The sequence below is a fragment of the Chenopodium quinoa genome, unplaced genomic scaffold (genome assembly GCF_001683475.1).
Source record: "Chenopodium quinoa cultivar QQ74 unplaced genomic scaffold, ASM168347v1, whole genome shotgun sequence".
Lineage (NCBI taxonomy): Eukaryota > Viridiplantae > Streptophyta > Magnoliopsida > Caryophyllales > Amaranthaceae > Chenopodium > Chenopodium quinoa.
The window spans coordinates 1,200,832-1,219,783 of NW_018743032.1; the positions used below are offsets into that span (position 1 = coordinate 1,200,832).

The 18,952-nt window shown below is 37.0% G+C and overlaps 1 protein-coding gene across 1 annotated transcript; it reads left to right on the plus strand.

Annotated features, from left to right (window-relative positions):
• Window positions 1-7,366: 7,366 nt before the first annotated feature.
• LOC110730428 lies at window positions 7,367-8,254 on the plus strand. The gene is made up of 3 exons (XM_021910233.1): window positions 7,367-7,789; window positions 7,908-8,138; window positions 8,240-8,254. Exons 1-3 carry the CDS (start codon window positions 7,367-7,369, stop codon window positions 8,252-8,254), a joined length of 669 nt encoding a protein of 222 aa, XP_021765925.1.
• The last annotated feature ends 10,698 nt before the right edge of the window (window positions 8,255-18,952 follow it).

The window sequence follows — 18,952 nt, forward strand, 5'->3', positions numbered from 1 at the left end:
CATGATCTAAAGGCCGTCCCCTCATCCCTCCACCAACAAGTGAAAGCTATAGTTGGAGGAATTCCTATTACCATCGATGCTTCACCTTTGAGAATCAAGTCTATAGAAAATCGAATAATTAACGTGGAGCACGATGAGGATGATGAAGATTTATGGGGCTTTAACGAAGAGGTCTCCTTAATCTAGGAGGATAAGAGGACCCCTCTCTTCCATGACCCCCATTCTAACATGACCGTGAATGCTATTCTGATAAAAGCAAGGACACTTTCCTTGGATGACCCTAGGAAAGAAGAAAGGAATAACAAAACCGCTGGAATCACCTGGCCTCCCTAAATTAGATACTTTTGGACTTGGTTTTGAACCGACTCGGAAAGATCTTAAGCGATCCCAGGAAAAGTCAAAAGCACGTAGGGACGCTCGCATTCAAAAGAAAGCAATCCCAATGGATCATTACCGTCTTACCCTTAATGGTCAATTCATAAAAGAAAGAGAGGACTATCCATGCCACGAATTTCTTGAACCATTTGTCGTAAACGGCATATGGCAACCGGGATTTGAAATTTTCTTTGATTGCTATTTCACAGATGAAATCCCAACTCCTTTCCATAAGGAGAAGCACCCCCATTCTTTGACTTTAACGTCATGGGATTATTATTTGGGCGAGAAAATGATGAGCCGACACGCAAAGAGGATAACTCCTTGCTCATTCAAACAGTCCTACAAAGTGAAAACTTCGATCCATCGAAACTAATCACTCCGGCGGAAGGATCACTACAAGGGTGGCGCAAGACCGTCAAAGTGACTACTCCAAGTGGAAGAAAGATCTCTATCACAACAGGGCAAGGACCGATGTTCGAAGAGTCGTCTGAGTCAGAGTCAGAGTCAGAGTCTCTCCCTATAGCGTCATCTAGGTCTTTAGTAGTAGCACCTTCCCCTTCTTTCTCTTCTCCTAGAATAGTTAGTGATCAAGTCCCTGAGGACATATCACTCTTTGATGTAATGATCTCAGAGTATAATAATATAACTTCTTATCCTTACTTCTTATGTTCTTCTTTAACCCAAGATGACGAGCATTGCTTAACTAACAATGAAAAAGACAAAGAACTTATTAAAGAAATGGAAACACTTGAAAATAAAACACCAATAATAGAAGAAACTGAGACGGTTGATATCTCAAATGATTCAACCAATAAAAGAGAAGTTAAAATCGGAGTAACACTTAATGAACAAGAAAGAACCGATTTAATTAACATACTTAAAGAATTCATCGATGTATTTGCTTGATCATACGAAGATATGCCAGGCATTAATAGAGAAATAGCTCAACACACTATACCACTAATTCCGGGAATGAAACCTGTAAAACAAAAGTTACGTCGAATGAAACCCAACGTAGCTCTTAAAATAAAAGACGAAGTTCAAAAACAAATAAGTGCAGGTTTCATCAAGGTATCCTAATACCCTAAATGGGTCGCCAACGTCGTCCCAGTTCCGAAAAAGACGGAAGGGTAAGAATGTGTGTCGACTATCGAGATCTAAATAAGGCAAGTCCAAAGGACGACTTCCCTTTACCACACATCGATATTCTGGTGGATAACACAGCAAATCACGCACTTCTCTTGTTCATGGACGTATACGCAGGTTATAATCAGATTCTCATGGAAGAAGAAGACATGAAGAAAATAACCTTCATAACACCATGGGGCACTTACTACTACACGGTGATGCCATTCGGGTTGAAAAACGCGGGTGGTACTTAACAACATGCAGTGACTGCCTTACTCCATGACATGATGCATAAAGAAGTCGAAGTGTATGTGGACGACATGATTGTAAAATCAAAAGACTGCCCAGGCCATCAAGTAGCCTTAAGAAAAATTTTCGAAAGGCTAAGAAAATATAATATGAGGTTGAACCCATCTAAGTGTGCTTTTGGAGTCACCTCAGGCAAGCTTTTGAGTTATGTCATAAGATCTAGAGGAATAGAGATAGACCTAAACAAAGTCAAAGAAATCATGTCAATGCCACCGCCCAAAACTGAGAAGCAGATTCGAGGATTTATTGGCCGGTTGCAATACATAAGTAGGTTCATATCAAAATTAACAACGATACGTGAACCAATCTTTAAAAGGCTTAAGAAGAATGTACCAGTAATATGGGATGACAAGTGTCAAAAAGCCTTTGAAAAGATCAAAGCATATCTCGCAAATCCTCTCGTATTAGCACCAGCACTTCCCAGAATACCTCTTTGGTTGTACTTAACAGTTACCAAAGAGACAATGGGAGCTATGCTAGCACAAGAAGTAGAAGGCAAAGAAAACGCAATCTACTATCTAAGCAAGAAAATGCTCGAATATGAAGCACGTTATACACCACTTGAGAAATTGTGCCTCACCTTGGTGTGGGCCACAACCAAGTTAAGACATTACATGCTAGTGCATACAGTCTTTGTAGTCTCTCAGTTAGATCCACTCAAGTATCTATTCGAGAAATCTACACTCAATGGACGCATATCGAGATGGATAGACAATTTAGCCCAGTTTGGTGTAAGGTTTATGCCGCAAAAAGCTATCAAAGGATCTGATGTGTCAGACTTTCTAGCGGACTTTCCAATAGAAGACTCGACGCCAATACAAGACAATGAATTTCCAGATGAAGACTTAATGGTCACTGAAGATGATACTTGGACCTTATACTTCGACTGAGCCTCAAACCAAAAGGGATGTGGCGTTGGAGTTTTACTAGTATCACCTAAAGAAGAGAATGTTCCAATCTCCATAAAGCTTGATTTCGACGTTACCAACAACGCTGCTGAACACGAAGCATGCGTGGTAGGCCTTGAAACAGCTTTGGCATTGGGAGTAAAAAAGTTACGGATATTCGTAGACTCTTCATTAATCATCAATCAAATCTCCAAAAGGTGGAAAGTAAGGAGCAAAAGTCTAGCCCCTTACCAAACCTATCTGGAAAGTAAGAAGGTAGAATACACCTATCTACCTAGAGAAGAAAATCAATTTGCTGACGCCTTGGCAAGACTAGAATGGTTAGGATTCCTACGGATATCGAGCAAATGCCTCTAACTATAGAAAAAATGCACAAACAAGCATATATTCAGGCTATAGAAGATGATGAAGTAATCCAAGACGAAGAAGAAGAAGAAGAGCCGTGTGTAGGGAATACTTAAAGCATTACCCCAAACTTGAACCCCAATGTTATCATAAACTTAAGTACGGTGGTGTCCAAAGGGAAAGAAGATAGAGCAAAAGAGTCGCCAACAAGTTTTAGGAACTTGTAAACCATTCACGAGGTGAAGGTTACACCCCTTAACGATCCAAGAGATCGTCAACTCCATAAGGTCTTGAACCAAATAAGGTTCGGGGATGAAGGTACAAATCCAACCTAAAAGAGATTGAACCTGCCCTGATAATATGCCTCTACTTTATTCTGATCGTATTCATGTGCGCTTTCTGACTAACATGCAATCAATAGGTTTACCCTAAACCCGTGTATCTATGTTGGTTGAATATTAATGCACAAATAAATCTATTATTGGCGATCACTTGAATTATAATCAAATTAACCCTAACAAGATTATTAATTATCTTATTAAGCGTGATTACAAGTACAAATTTCCTTTAAACATGCATAAAAGGCATGATCAAGCAATAAAAATAAAAATATCAAGCAACATAATAATAATCATAAAATAATTAAAATAATAATCATGATAATAATAATAATAATAATAATAATAATAATAATAATAATAAAAATTATAATAATAATAATAATAATAATAATAATAATAATAATAAAAAATAATAATAATAATAATAATAATAATAATAATAATAATAATAATAATATAATAATAATAATAATAATAATAATAATAATAATAATAATAATAATAATAATAATAATAATAATAATAATAATAATAATAATAATAATAATAATAATAGCAAGATCCTAGGCATGATACTAACAAGATTAATAACAAACCTTAGCATGTCACTAAGCACTAAAAATCAAAGCTTCAACCCTAACATGATACTAACATGAATAAATATTAAAAAGAACATAAAAGGCATCACAAAAATCATACTTGATATTAAAGTTACCCTAGACATGATACTAGGAATCATAATAACAATCTAAGCATGATTTCTACATCATAATATCAATTAAACCATTAAAGTACTTACTTGGATGCCTCGTACCTCTTTCTAATAACAAAATACACACGTTAGTACCTTCAAGGAAAATAATAATCAAAACAATTAAATTAAATAATTGAAGGAGAGATTTGGGACCAAACCCTCCGAAATTAAACCTTTCACGTCTAGGGCGAAGACAACTTCGAATATGGCTAGGTATTTCTAAATCTAATGAATGTGGAATTTTTATATTTGTGAAAAAGCTAGTTTAGAAAAGAGAGAGAGAGAGAGAGTAATCAAGAGAATCTTGATGAGAGTTGGTGAGAATTAGAAAGAATAAGAATTGATGAGAATTGATGATTGAAAACAGAATTTTAAGAGGCTATTCATAGAGAAAATCAGCCAAAAAGATAGAAAAACAAATCAGAGTTTCGACGAGAATAAAACTCGATCGCAGCGTCAAACACGCGCCTGGCGCCAAACGCTGGTTTCTAGCGCCAGACGCTACACTTTGGCGTCAGACGCTAGGCGTGGCGCCAGGCGCTGGAAAGCAATTTTTGCGGATTTATTTTTTATCATATCTTTTGATCCAGAAGTTTAAATAAGTCATATAATATGTCGTTGGAAAGCTCTTGAAATCTACTTTCCAACCCAATTTCAATCAAATTAAAATATATTTTAGATAAAAAGATATGTCCGAAATAGTGGAAGGGTGTCAGTTTTGGATAGAGTTTCATGTCTCATTCTTATCTTTTTCGTTATAAATCGGATTTAATATTATAATATATCACTGGAAAGATAATTTAAATATCTATCCAACAATTTAAAATCTGGATAAAGATTATGCGTCACGAAAATAAAATCTTAATATATTCCACTTCGTACAAAACAAGGATTCTAAAAAGGAGTAGTTTTATTCAATTTCAAACTCTTTAAAATATAATTATCAATCCTAACTCCATTAGGATTTAAAATAAACTTCTAGAATATTCTAGAAGACTATAATAAATCCTAATAGCTTTAGGAATGATAATTAATAATAGGCCTTCCTGTAGATCATTGGGCCGCATATAAAAACCAAATCGGGCCCAGTTTAGTATTTTGGCCATAACTTCCTCATTATTCATCGGAATTGGGCTTATAATATATCGTTGGAAAGCTCTCTTCAAGCCCTATCCAACTACACTACTATTGGAACCATATCATGGACCAACCAAACTGGATTGGCTATTTTCTTAAAATAGGTTTTAAAAAATAGAGAGAAGAGAAAAGAAATTAAAATTATCCGCAACACTAAACTTTCCACACTTTCACTTCATTCGATTATGATTCGACGTGAAAGGTACTCATCACTGGGTTTGGTTTTGGGGAGACACAAGTGGGTGTCTACACCGTGGTACACGGATATACTCAACTACGTCACCAAAGGAGAATGCCCTCCGCTTGCTGACAAAATAGTATTGGTGCTCAGAAGAAATTTGGCCCTTCCTGGACTTGGGTTTGTAACTATTGCTGCTCTCCTAAGGGTAGGATTTGGGTTGGCTGGAATGCTGATGGAGTTACTGTGAACATTGTGCAAATCCATGAGCTGTTCATTCATTTCATTGTATGTAACAAAGACTTATCTTCTCTGATTCAGCTCAGCTTTGTATATGGTATGCACTCTATCCATTATAGGCTTCCTCTTTGGGAAGGTATTAAAAACATGTCTTTGCAGCAGATTCCTTGGTTATGTGTTGGAGATTTTAATTCTATTCTTCACTCTCAAGATAGGCTCATGGAAATGATGTTACTGAGTATGAAACTAGAGATTTTCAGAATTTTTTTGATGAGCCAGATCTTACTGAGATTAAGAGTAAAGGGGCTTTTTAATCTTGGTCAAATAAAGCTCATTCTAGTCCTAGGACTCTTATTAGGATTGATAGAGCTTTTGGTAATGAAAGTTGGCTTGATGTTTATGGGCATGTGGAGACTGTTTATCTTGCCCCTTCCTTGTCTGATCATAGTCCTTTACTCATTGATATTTGTTCTGCTCTTACTGGAAGGGGAGGCCCTTTAGATTCATGAACTATATTGCAGATCACCCTGATTTCATAGACATTGTCTCCCATTTTTGGAATACTGGCAATGTTAGAATCTGGCAGAAGCTTAAAGTTGTTAAAGCTAGTATCAAATCTCTTAACTGCAAGCATTTTGGCAATGTCTCTGAGAAGATTGATCAGGCTCACAATGATCTTTTAGACATTCAGAACATGATTATTCAGAATCCAGATGACAGTGATCTCCATGTTAAGGAAGCTGATGCTATTACAGTTGTTAAGCATTAGACTGATATTTAGGAAAGCATTTTCAAGCAGAAATCTAAAATTAACTGGATTACACTTGGAGATGGAAATTCTCACTATTTCTTTTATGTGATGAAGACTAGACAAGGCAGGAACAAGATAGATTCTATCTTTGATTCTAATCAGGTTTTGCTCAAGGATCCTGCTGCTATTACAACTGAAATTCCTGATTTCTATAAGTCTCGCTTAGGGACTAAGGCTTCTTGTCTCCCTGCTGTTGATTTGGTCACTATGAGAAGAGGTAAGCAGCTTAGTTTTTCTGCTCAGTGGTTTCTTATTCAGCCTGTTTCTCATTCTGAGATTGATAGTGCTCTTAAGAGCATTGACAACTTAAAAGCCCCTGGTATTGATGGTTTTAACTTTTTGTTTTTTAAGAAAGTTTGGAATGTTGTTAAAGATGATATTTATGCTAGTGTGCTTGATTGCTTTGAGAATGGGGTTTTGCAAAAACAATTGAATTGCACTTCTATTACTCTTGTTCCTAAAGTTCCCAATGCCTCTCATGTCAAGGACTTTAGGCCCATTGCTTGTTTCACTGTTGTTTATAAGCTCATTTCCAAGATTATTACTACTAGGCTTGCTCTTGTTATTGGAGAGGTCATTGATGATGCTCAAGCAGGCTTCATTCCTAGGAAGCACATTGGTGATAACATTCTTCTTGCAACTAGGCTTATTAAGGGATATAATCACAAGTTTATTAACCCTAGATGTATGATTAAGGTGGATTTGAAGAAAGCTTATGACTTAGTTGAATGGGATTTTCTAAAGACTGTTCTTCAAGAGCTCAGCTTCCCTTAGATTTTTATTGCCTGGATCTGGAAATGTGTAACTTCTGTCTCATACTCTATTCTCATCAATGGTATGCCTGCCCCTCCATTTGAAGCAAAGAAAGGTTTGAGACAAGGTGATCCTATGTCCCCTTTTCTTTTTGCTATTGTTATGGAATACCTATCCAGATGTCTCTACGAGCTTAGCTTGAACCCTGATTTGAATTTTCACCCTAGATGTGAAAAACTTTGCCTAACTCATATGATGTTTGCTGATGATTTGCTTATGTTTTCTAGAGCTGACAGTGAGTCTGTTAAGCTTCTTTTTCATGCCTTTTATAAGTTTTCTAAAGCTTCAGGTCTCTCTGCTAATCTTGATAAAAATGAAGTCTATTTTGGTGGTGTTTTTGTTGATATTCAGACTGAGCTTAGAGATCTTCTTGGGTCTCTCAGGGCTCTATTCCCTTCAAGTATCTTGGTGTGCCCCTTTCCTCTAAGAAGCTTACTATTTCTCAGTGTAAGTCTTTAGTTGAAAAGGTTACTGCAAGAATACAAGGTGGATGGCTAGACACCTTTCTTATGCTGAGAGGCTTCAGTTAATTAAGAGTGTTCTTTTTGGCATTCAGACATACTAGGCTCAAATTTTCATTTTGCCTAAGAAGATCATGAAGGAGATTGAAGCTAGGTTCAGATGTTTCCTCTGCACTGGCTCTTCTGCTCCTGCTAGGAAGTCCTTAAGTGTGAGGAACAGTGTCTGTCTTCCTAAAGTTTATGGTGGATGGAATCTAATTTCTCTCCCTAAGTGGAACAAAGCTGCTATCACAAAGCTTCTTTGGGATATTGCTCATAAAGCTGATAATTTATGGGTAAAATCGGTTCACATTTACTATTTCAAACATCAAGATAGCTGGACTGTCCCTATCCCTGCTAAATGCTCTTGGTTCTTAAAGAAAATTCTGAGTTGTAGAGATGTGGTGAATGATCTAGGGGGATGGGATTGCTTTATTCAAGGCAACAAAATGAAGATTAAAAAAAGTCTATTCTGCTATTAGACCTTAGGCTCCTAAGAAGACTTGGAAAAGGGTTGTTTGAAATAATCTTGCTTCCCTTAAAAGTATTTTTATACTTTGGTTGGCTTTATGGAATAGACTTGTCACTAAGGACAGGTTATTGCAATGGCATATCTCTTGTGACCCTAAATGCTTTTTCTGCTTGAAAGAGAATGAGAATGTGCAACATTTGTTCTTTGATTGTTATTTTTCTAGACTGATTTGGAGCAGAATCTTGAGCATTTTTCATATTTCTAAGCCTGCCCAGATATTTGATGAGGAAGTTGCTTGGATTTAGAAGTATTACAGGAAGTCTAGCACTAAGAGTCAATTGCTGCATGTTGCTTTCACTAAGACTGTCTATAGCATCTGGACTCAATGGAATTCTGTGCTTTTTACAGGGAGCTGCAAAATTGTTGCCAGTGTTGTGAGAGATATCATTTTTATTACCACTTGCAGGTGTCCTGAAGCTAGCAAGAAGTTTCTGACCGCTTAATTTTTGTCTTTGGTCTTTTCTTGTTTTCTTGGCCTGGTTTGTTTTGCTGTTTTCTGGTCTAGTTTGTATTTGCTCTGTCTGTGCTGCTGTTTTTGTAGCACCCTTCCTGGAAGGTGGATGCAGTGACAGTTAGTGTAGTTAGAGTAGGCAGCTTGTTTTGCTTCCTAGAAGGTGGCCTTGGTTTGCTTGCTGCCTTTAGGTTTTATTGTTTGTTTGGTGGTGCTGTTTGGCCCTTAAGGGTCTTGTGTAGTTTGGGTTGGTTTCAACTTAGCTCCTTTGTAAGTTGTAACCTTTTATCTTTTGGTAATAAATTTTCCCCCTATTTTCCAAAAAAAAGAGCAAAACGAGCATTAAGACTCTTGGCTTCCCAATATGTACTCATAGACAACGAGCTACATAAAAGGGTACCCAAGGGTCAAACTCTCTTATGTGTAGGAAAAAAGGATGCCCAATGATTAATGAGGATATTCCACGAAGGAATTTGCGGAACTCACATAAATGGCAAAATGTTAGTCCAAAAGATAATGCGAGAAGGATATTATTGGACTACAATGAATAGGGATTGCCATCAATACGTAAAAAGATGCCCTAAGTGCCAAATCTATGCCAATTTACAACATGTTCCTCCATCCTTGCTCTACACCTACACGTCGCCATGGTCGTTCTCTACATGGAGAATTGACATCATCGGCAAATCACTCCCCCAGGAACAGGATGCCACGAATATATCCTAGTGGCAATTGATTACTTCACAAAGTGAGTTGAAGCACAATCATACGCTAAACTCACTGCAAAATATGTAGCACTCTTCATCGAGAGAAATATTATTTGTCGATACGGAGTCCCACATGAAATGATAAGTGACAATGGAACTCACTTTCAAGCCGAATGTGAAGAATTGCTACAAAATTATGGCATTCAACATCATCATTCTTCCCCTTATATGCCTCAAGAAAATGGAGCAGTCGAGACAGCTAATAAAAATCTAAAGACTATCATCGAGAAAATGACAGAAAATTATAAGGATTGGCCTGTCAAACTTCACTTCGCATTGTGGGGTTATCGCACGTCAATTCGCACATCAACAGGAAATACGCCATTTTCCTTGGTTTATGGAATGGATGCCGTAGAACCTGTGGAACTAGAGATTCCATCTCTACGCATCGCGTTAGAAAGAAAAATCGATAAAGTTGAATGGACTAGAGCAAGATATGAAGAGTTAATTCTACTCGATGAAAAACGACTAGAAGCTCTGCATCACACTCAGTGTTAGCAAACTCGTATGGCTAGGCATTTTAATAAGAAGGTCAAGACAAGAAACATCAAAGTAGGAGACTTGGTGTTAAAAGCATTAAGATAAAATGGTTTAGATCCAAGGGGAAAATTTAGACCTAATTGGTCTGGACCCTACATTGTCAAAACAATCCTGTCAGGAGTTGCAGCAAAATTAACTGACATGGATGGCAATGAGTTCTCGAACATGACAAATCTTGACCAACTTAAGAAATACTACCCATAATTACTTGAGTAGGATACTCAAAGAGCTACATTTGGCCTGATTTCTTAAGAAAGGATACGTAGGCAACCCTTTACGGGTGCGGCCACTTAATTTTTTTTCAAATCTTGCATCCCAGAATTAATAAAAATTTCGACAGTAGATCGACGGAACATTGGCGTCACAGAAAAGATTCTGGCGCCAGCCGATGAACGTTAGCGCCAGACGACTAACGCCAGACTGCCGCAGCCGGCGCCATTCGTAGAATTGTGGCGCCAATTTACAGTTAAATGTCTGGGAATATTTCGGTCTTTTACGGAAAATTTTCGACTTCCGTACTCGAAAAAATTTCTGAAAAATTAATTCTTCGGTTTTCATTGCTTTAATAAAATAAATTTAAAGTGAATAATTGATCGCGGGTGAAAGTAGGTCATTGGGACTACTAACCCTAACCAAATTAGAAATTTATAATACCTAAACTTACACTAAACTAGTTAGTGGCAAGTAAAGGGTCGAACCCAAAAGGACTAAGTGTATCAATTTTTGCTAATTAGACTACTAGGAAAGCTTGTGAGATAGAGAGAGGTTCAACTAAACATAACTAAGAACAAATAACTAAAACTAGGGAAAGTGGAATCCAATCACATCAATACATTCAATAACATCATACAATTAGATGAAAACGACCTTGACTAGGAACAATCAACACATTTAACTCACTCTCGCACAATTAAGCATGTTAATTATCCTACTAAACTAATTTACTCTCGTGCAACTAGCCTAGCAAAGGTATGGAAGAATTTAGGGCTCTCAACCGACTCACTCTGGCACAATCGATTGAAAGCACAATTAGGAACATAGAATCTATTAGCTAGAAAGATTCTAATCCATAAAAGCATCATCCATACATAGTAATCAAGAAACAATTCCATACTAATCACAATCAATCATTCAATTCATTAATATAACCTTCATCTAATTCCCTAGAACAAAACCTAAGCTAACATAATGAAGAAAGACATAGAAAACAAGGTAAAATAAAAATAAAAACAAGATTAACAAATAAACTAATTAATCTACTCAAATCAATAAACAAAAAAGCATAAAACTAAGAATTAAGCAAGAAATAAAGATGAGAGAAAGTTAGAAAATGCTCATTGAATAGATGAGAAGAAGTTCCACAAAGTTGCTTCTTCAACCTCTCAAAAACTCCATGGAAATCCAAGCTTTCTCTCTCACACTACTCCTAAACTAACCCTAAGAGAGAGAAAATATAGGCTAAACTAATATAAAAATATCTAAAAATAAAATGTTGATTGATAGTCATGAGAAAATAACCCCAAAGGGGTATTTATAATACAAGTTCAATAAAAAACTAAAATAAAAGAAAGAAACTAAAAAGAAACAAAACTAGAAAAAACAATTAAAAAAAACTAAACTAAGAACCAATAAAAACAAAACTTACAATAAAATAAAATAAAAGAAAATGAAAAGGAAAAAAAGAAATCTTAAAATCCCCAAAATTCCCATCCAAACCCACGAAAACATCAGACCTCCTTTCATCTTCACTTTCGAATTTGGCTGCTCCAAACTTTCATCACTAGCAAAGAAAAATCATCATAATCACCACCGCAAATCAACATCATTATCATCTATTGTGGCCGTCCAATTTTCATTAAAAATCACGTGAAAAGCTCGTGGTTGAACCACAATTGCGCGCCGGCACAGAAGTTGCACAACAAGTCGCGCAAAGCTACTGCCTCGACTATGATTTTGGATTCCAATTGCTCGCTTTCTGACAGGAATGCGCGGCCGCGGTGGTCTGGATTGGGCGAATTTGGAGGTTCGATTGAAGCGGCTTCTCTGATTGGTGGGTGGTGAGAGTGGAATTGGACATGGGTTGCTGCGATTTTTGGCCGCTGTTGTGTCAGCTTTTATTGGTGGCTAACGGTGGGTAGAAGCGGCTGTGATTGGAGGTTGGTGGTGGCTATAAATTGGTGCGGTGCTTGATTGTGGGTGAAGGAGGCAAGGTGATGAGTTGCTACTGGTGTGCGCTGTTGCGCCTGCTAGGTGTGGGGGTCTAGTTGTGGTCATGTGAGGTGGTGAGAGCAGTTGTGCTGCTGCTTGGTGTATTGGAGGTGAGGTGGTTCGCTGCGGCTGGGTTGGTATTGGTTGATACGGGTTTTGGTGGACGGTGGTTTGGGTGGTTGATTGTGACGGTGGTTCAGGGCGGTGTGGCTGGGTGTAGGTGGTGCGGGTTGCGGTTTATGGGAGCAGGGGAATCGTGTTTGATATTGAATTCGAGACTCCATTTATGACTCAAAACTTGAGACACGAATATTGAACCTCGAACCTTGGACCTCCGAGCACAATCCTTCACAAACCAAGAAAACCGAGAGAAATAGGCACAAAAACTAAAATAAAATAAAATAAAATAAAACAAGATAAATAAAGAAAAATAAAATGCTAAAACTAAAGAAATAATAAAATAAAATAAAATGAAATAAAATAAAATAAAACAAACTAAAAACTAAAAGAAAATAAATAAAATGAGAGAAATGGGAAATTATTAACTAAAACTACAAAAATTAACTAAAAACTAATAAAAATGCAAAAATACTCAAAATAAAGATGAAAGGTTAGAATAAGTGAATAATAAAAATAAAGGATAAATAGGGTTAAATTATTAGAAAATAGACCGGAAAACGACTAAATAAACACCCTAAAAGTGACATAAAAGTCACTTATCAAACTCCCCCAAGCTAACCTTTTGCTCGTCCTCGAGCAAATTAACATGAAACACGGGAGAAGGAGAATGATTTATTCAAGCAAAGATAGAACACTAAAGGAGACAAGAATGTACACTAACTCACTTTCGTAGGAATCACGGTCAATTTTGCAACTAAAGACAAGCCCTTTAAACCCCTAGATCGCCCTAGAGGACGAGTATGCTCTCGTGAGGGTGTCCTAAGAGTTTAACCCACAACTCTAAATAAAAACCAAGGTAAGGCAATAAATAGAAAAGAAAAATAAACATAAAAAGAGAAAGAAAACACAAATTCATATTTGGACAAGAGATAGGAACAAACACCAATGAATGCAAATATTTCTAAGTAGATAAATGGTTGATTGAAACATAACATATGCTAAGCATAAAGAACTAATGAGGACTCAATCCACCCTAGCCCCAACCGATCGAGCCGCGTCCTCCACTAGCTTCAAATCAACCCTTAAGCTAGCTTCTCATGATTCCACGAAGGAACCGGAAAAAGATAATGAAATGAAAAACTTTGACAAGGTAATCCCGACATCTCAACTATGCATACACTCTCCATAGGTTTGAAGTCTATCTCCCTCCACCGTTCTTTGACCTAACCCCACTAAAGTCTAACGGTCTTTTATTGGGTTGTAACGTAAGGCTAAGGGTTAAGGCGGGGTAAAAATTTGAAAATTTTGGTGATATTTCCTAAGTGAAGAAAAAGAGTGACCTACTCTAAAAAAAAAAACTCAAGAAGTCACAAAATATCAAACAAAAATACCAAAAATGCCATCACCCCAAGCTTATTCAACAGTAACACAATATATACCAAAAACGAAGTAACGCTCCCCCCCCCCCAAGCTTGAACGAAGCATTGTCTTCAATGCTTAAACTAGGGAAGAAAACGAAACCAAACTAAAATATTTTTGTGTTTTTTTGTTTCTTTTTAATATATTTTTTTTAGCTCTTATTTGATGTCCTTGCCTTTTTTTTAACTATGGACGGCCTTTTCTTGAAACTTCCTTTGATTTTCTTGAATTGCATCTTTCTTCTCAAACTTTTTTGCATTTTCTTTTCAAGCTCAATTTTCAATACCTTACTTAAACCAATTCACAAAGTTTTCTTGCTCATGATCAACACTCTCAAAACTCAAACCTCACATGCCAATGCTTCACTAACTAAAAGGGTTGGTAAACATAGGCCATTGGGTTTGTAACGCGATTTAAACAAGAGCGGGAAACATTAGGCTCAAATTGGTTAATAAGTAGGTTGATGCAAAATAAAAAATCAAATTTGTAACAAAATAAAAAGTAGATAAAGAAAAATGAGAAAAGGTGCCCTTTTCCTCCCCTAGAGTGGCTCGGTCACGATCTTGGGAGCTGGAGGTCAAAACAAGGATTAAGACATGCATAGTCAAGGATCCTAAATAGCCGCTCAACAAGGTGATGAAGGCTAGAACAAATGAAGCTCACAAGGGATTATAACCAAACAAATACCAACTAAGGGTTTCAAATCAACTATAGAAAGCAACTCCATCTTACCACATTCCCGTGAAGTAAGGCTTCATGGACCCCTAAAAGTTCTTAACCCGACTACCTTAGTTTATAGTATCCTAGAGTCAACCAATAAAACTCTCAAACCGTGCATACATTTACCACATAGGAAGAAAAACATTCAAGGATTCAAGTCCCAAAACAAAATGTCCAAATAAGAACAAACAAAACACATTTTGCCAAAATTACCTTGAAAGTAAACAAAAATCTTTTGGATTTTTCAAAATATAAGAAAAGACATGGAAATGCATATACTCAAGGGCATGGCATAAATGAATCAACATCCCACCAAACATGATAGAATACCCTCCCCCAAGCTTGAATGAGACAATATACTCAAATATAAACCAAATAATCCATGGGAGGGGAAAAGAAAGAAATCAATCCAACAAACCAACACAAGTCCAACGAGTCACCAACCATTAGAGAAAGAGCTAGGAAAGATATTACTGGACATTGGTGGGTGTAATTACCCGCAAATGAACCAATTTAACCTTTCAAAGCCGATTTCCTCTTAAATTGAATCTTAATTTCCATATGCTAGAAAAAATAGGCATCAAACTTCTTTGATTCTTGATCCAAACCAATGCATAAGTCTATTTCAAGTTATGTACCTAGAAAGGGGCACACAAACATTTCCATGAGAGAAAATCTAATCTAAAAAGAAAAGAAAATGAAAGCAATAAAAACCTCGGGTTACTTCCCGAGAAAGGCTTGTTTAACGTCCAAGCGAGACCGCTCTACTAAATAATATTGCAACGAACGCAAGAGCTTATCAAATGCACTACTACACATTTCATATGATAACAAGTAGGCAAATGACGGGAGGAGGACGTGCAACAAGATTATTGCACGTAAGTGAGGAGGAAGATGCCAAAAGAAAGAAGAAAAATGAAAAGAAAAATCAAGAAAATAAGAAGAGAAAGAAGAAGAAAAAGAAGGAAAAGAATAAAATGGCAAAACCTCCTCAAAATCTTTTTGGGTGGCACACTCACCCATTTCCTCAATAATAGGAGGATGAAAAGGAAAAGTCTCATCAAACAAGAGATGGTCCTCAATAGGCTTTTTGACAAAATAAGGGAGGAACATGGGATAGTAGGAGATGTGGTCAAATTTCCTTGAGAAAGGGACTTGAGGAAGGGGAGGAGAAACAATGGTCTCACAAAGCCTCACATCACCAATGAGGGCATGAAAATCAATCATATAATCCTCAAAAGAACACTCATGACTCACATCTCCCTCAAACAAAACTCTCCAATCGAAACAACCTCATCCTCCTCTCTATCAAACGATGAACAGCAACTCCCTCAAGATCCTCAAAGCCTAGAGTCTCTAAACCATGCATAAAAGGATAAAGGTTTCTCTCAAACTTATCCTTTTCCCATGAAGCATTGCCAATGAACTCTCTCAAGAGGCTATAATGATTTGTTACACCTTCAATGAACATACTAGCCATAACCACAAATGAATCCAAAGACTCATGGATAGAAGGGTCACTAACATGCAAGGTAGACTCATCAAGATGGGGAAGGGGGTTGGAAACCTCAAAATCGACATTTTCTTCATTCATAACTCTTCCACCAACACTCAAGGGACTCTCAATCTCTCTTGATTTCTCAAACTCACCATTATTTTCCTCATGAACTCCCTCATTCAAACATGAAGATGGATCACTCACATCCTCACCAAGGGAAGCTCTCAAAGGAGGTGAATAAGGGGAAGGATGGCATTCAAGCCCAAATGGGGAAGGAAAGGGATCAAAATCCTCAAAAATCCTCTCATCACAAGAAAATCTCCCCTCACCTTCACACCCTTGCCCTACATCATTCTCAAAAACACTCTCACACTCCAAAAGAGGTGCCTCACATCCATTTACATCAACCAAAGCACTCATTACTTGGGCAAGCCTCACTTCTCTCAATTTTTGTTCCTCTTGAAGCTTTTGGAGTTGTTGGTTGAGATATTGCATTTGAGAAAGAATTTGGGCATCAATGTTATTGGGTTGAGGTTCATGATCAAAGTCAAATTGCACATCATCAAAATTATCACAAACCTCATCAAAATGAGTATAAGGGGGAAATGTGTCAATTTTCATACTTGTATAATCACAAGGCACATAAGAAGTATCAAGAGAATTCATGCAAAAATTAAAAGAATCTTGACATTGAGAATCAAAACAAGAAACGTGAGATTCTCTATCAAAAGAATCCTTAGCAAACCATGTAAAGAAATCCCAAGCATCATGCATAGACAAATGACAAAATCTACCATTATTCATGTCCTCAACCATTCCCCTAGTATACTCATTCATGCCCCAATAAGCTATACCACAAGCATCATTAAGAGAACACCCATGGTGACTAAGAAAACAATCTGGTCTTTCTAAGTAAGCATTGAAGGGTTCACCATCAAATTGAGGAAAAGATAAGCATGCCAATTTAATACAAAGAACAAAGAAAAGCAAACAAAAATCAAATTATATACAAGAACCTAGCTAATATAATCAACACAAACTAATGAACGCCTTAGTCCCCGGCACCGGCGCCAAAATTTGATCGCGGGTGGAAGTAGGTCGTTGGGACTACTAACCCTAACCAAATTAGAAATTTATAATACCTAAACTAACACTAAACTAGTTAGTGGCAAGTAAAGGGTCAAACCCAAAAGGACTAAGTGTATCAATTTGTGCTAATTAGACTACTAGGAAAGCTTGTGAGATAGAGAGAGGTTCAACTAAACACAACTAAGAACAAATAACTAAAACTAGGGAAAGTGGAATCCAATCACATCAATACATTCAATAACATCATACAATTAGATGAAAATGACCTTGATTAGGAATAATCAACACATTTAACTCACTCTCTCACAATTAAGCATGTTAATTATCCTACTAAACTAATTCACTCTCGTGAAACTAGCCTAACAAAGGTATGGAAGAATTTAGGGCTCTCAACCAACTCACTCTCTCACAATCGATTCAAAGCACAATTAAGAACATAGAATCAATTAGCTAGAAAGATTCTAATCCATAAAAGCATCATCCATACACAGTAATCAAGAAACAATTCCATACTAATCACAAACAATCATTCAATTCATTAATATAACCTTCATCCAATTCCCTAGAACAAAATCTAACCTAACATAATGAAGAAAGACATAGAAAATAAGCTAAAATAAGAAAAAAAACAAGATTAAACAAATAAACTAATTAATCTACTCAAATAAATAAATAAAAAAGCATAAAACTAAGAATTAAGCAAGAAATAAAGATGAGAGAAAGTAAGAAAATGCTCATTGAATAGATGAGAAGAAATTCCACAAAGTTGCTTCTTTAACCTCTCAAAAACTCCATGAAAATCCAAGCTTTCTCTCTCTACACTACTCCTAAACTAACCCTAAGAGAGAGAAAATATAGGCTTAACTAATCTAAAACTATCTAAAAATAAAATGTTGATTGATAGTCATGAGAAAATAACCCCAAAGGGGTATTTATAATACAAGTTCAATAAAAAAATAAAATAAAAGAAAGAAACTAAAAAGAAATAAAACTAGATAAAAAAATTAAAAAAACTAAACTAAAAACCAATAAAAACAAAACTTACAATAAAATAAAATAAAAGAAAATGAAAAGGAAAAAAAGAAATCCGAAAATCCCCAAAATTCCCACCCAAACCCACGAAAACATCAGACCTCCTTTCCTCTTCTATTTCGAATTTGGCCGTCCAATTTTCATCACCAGCAAAGAAAAATCATCATAATCACCACCGCAAATCAACATCATCATCATCTATCGTGGCCGTCCAATTTTCATTAAAAATCACGTGAAAAGCTCGTGATTGAACCACAATTGCGCGCCCGCACAGAAGTCGCACAACAAGTCGCGCAAAGCTACTGCCTCGACTATGATTTTGGATTCCAATTGCGCGCTTTCTGACAGGGCTGCGCGGCCGCGGTGGTCTGGTATGGGCGAATTTGGAGGTTCGATTGAAGCGGCTTCTCTGATTGGTGGGTGGTGAGAGTGTAATTGGACATGGGTTGCTGCGATTTTTGGCCGCTGCTGTGTCGGCTTTTGTTGGTGGCTAACGGTGGTTGGAAGCGGCTGTGATTGGAGGTTGGTGGTGGCTGTAAATTGGTGCGGTGGTTGATTGTGGGTGAAGGAGGCAAGGTGATGAGTTGCTGCTAGTGTGCGCTGTTGCGGCTGCTACGTGTGGGGGTCTAGTTGTGGTTGTGTGAGGTGGTGAGAGCAGTTGTGCTGCTGCTTGGTGTATTTGAGGTGAGGTGGTTCGCTGCGGCTGGGTTGGTATTGGTTGATACGGTTTTTGG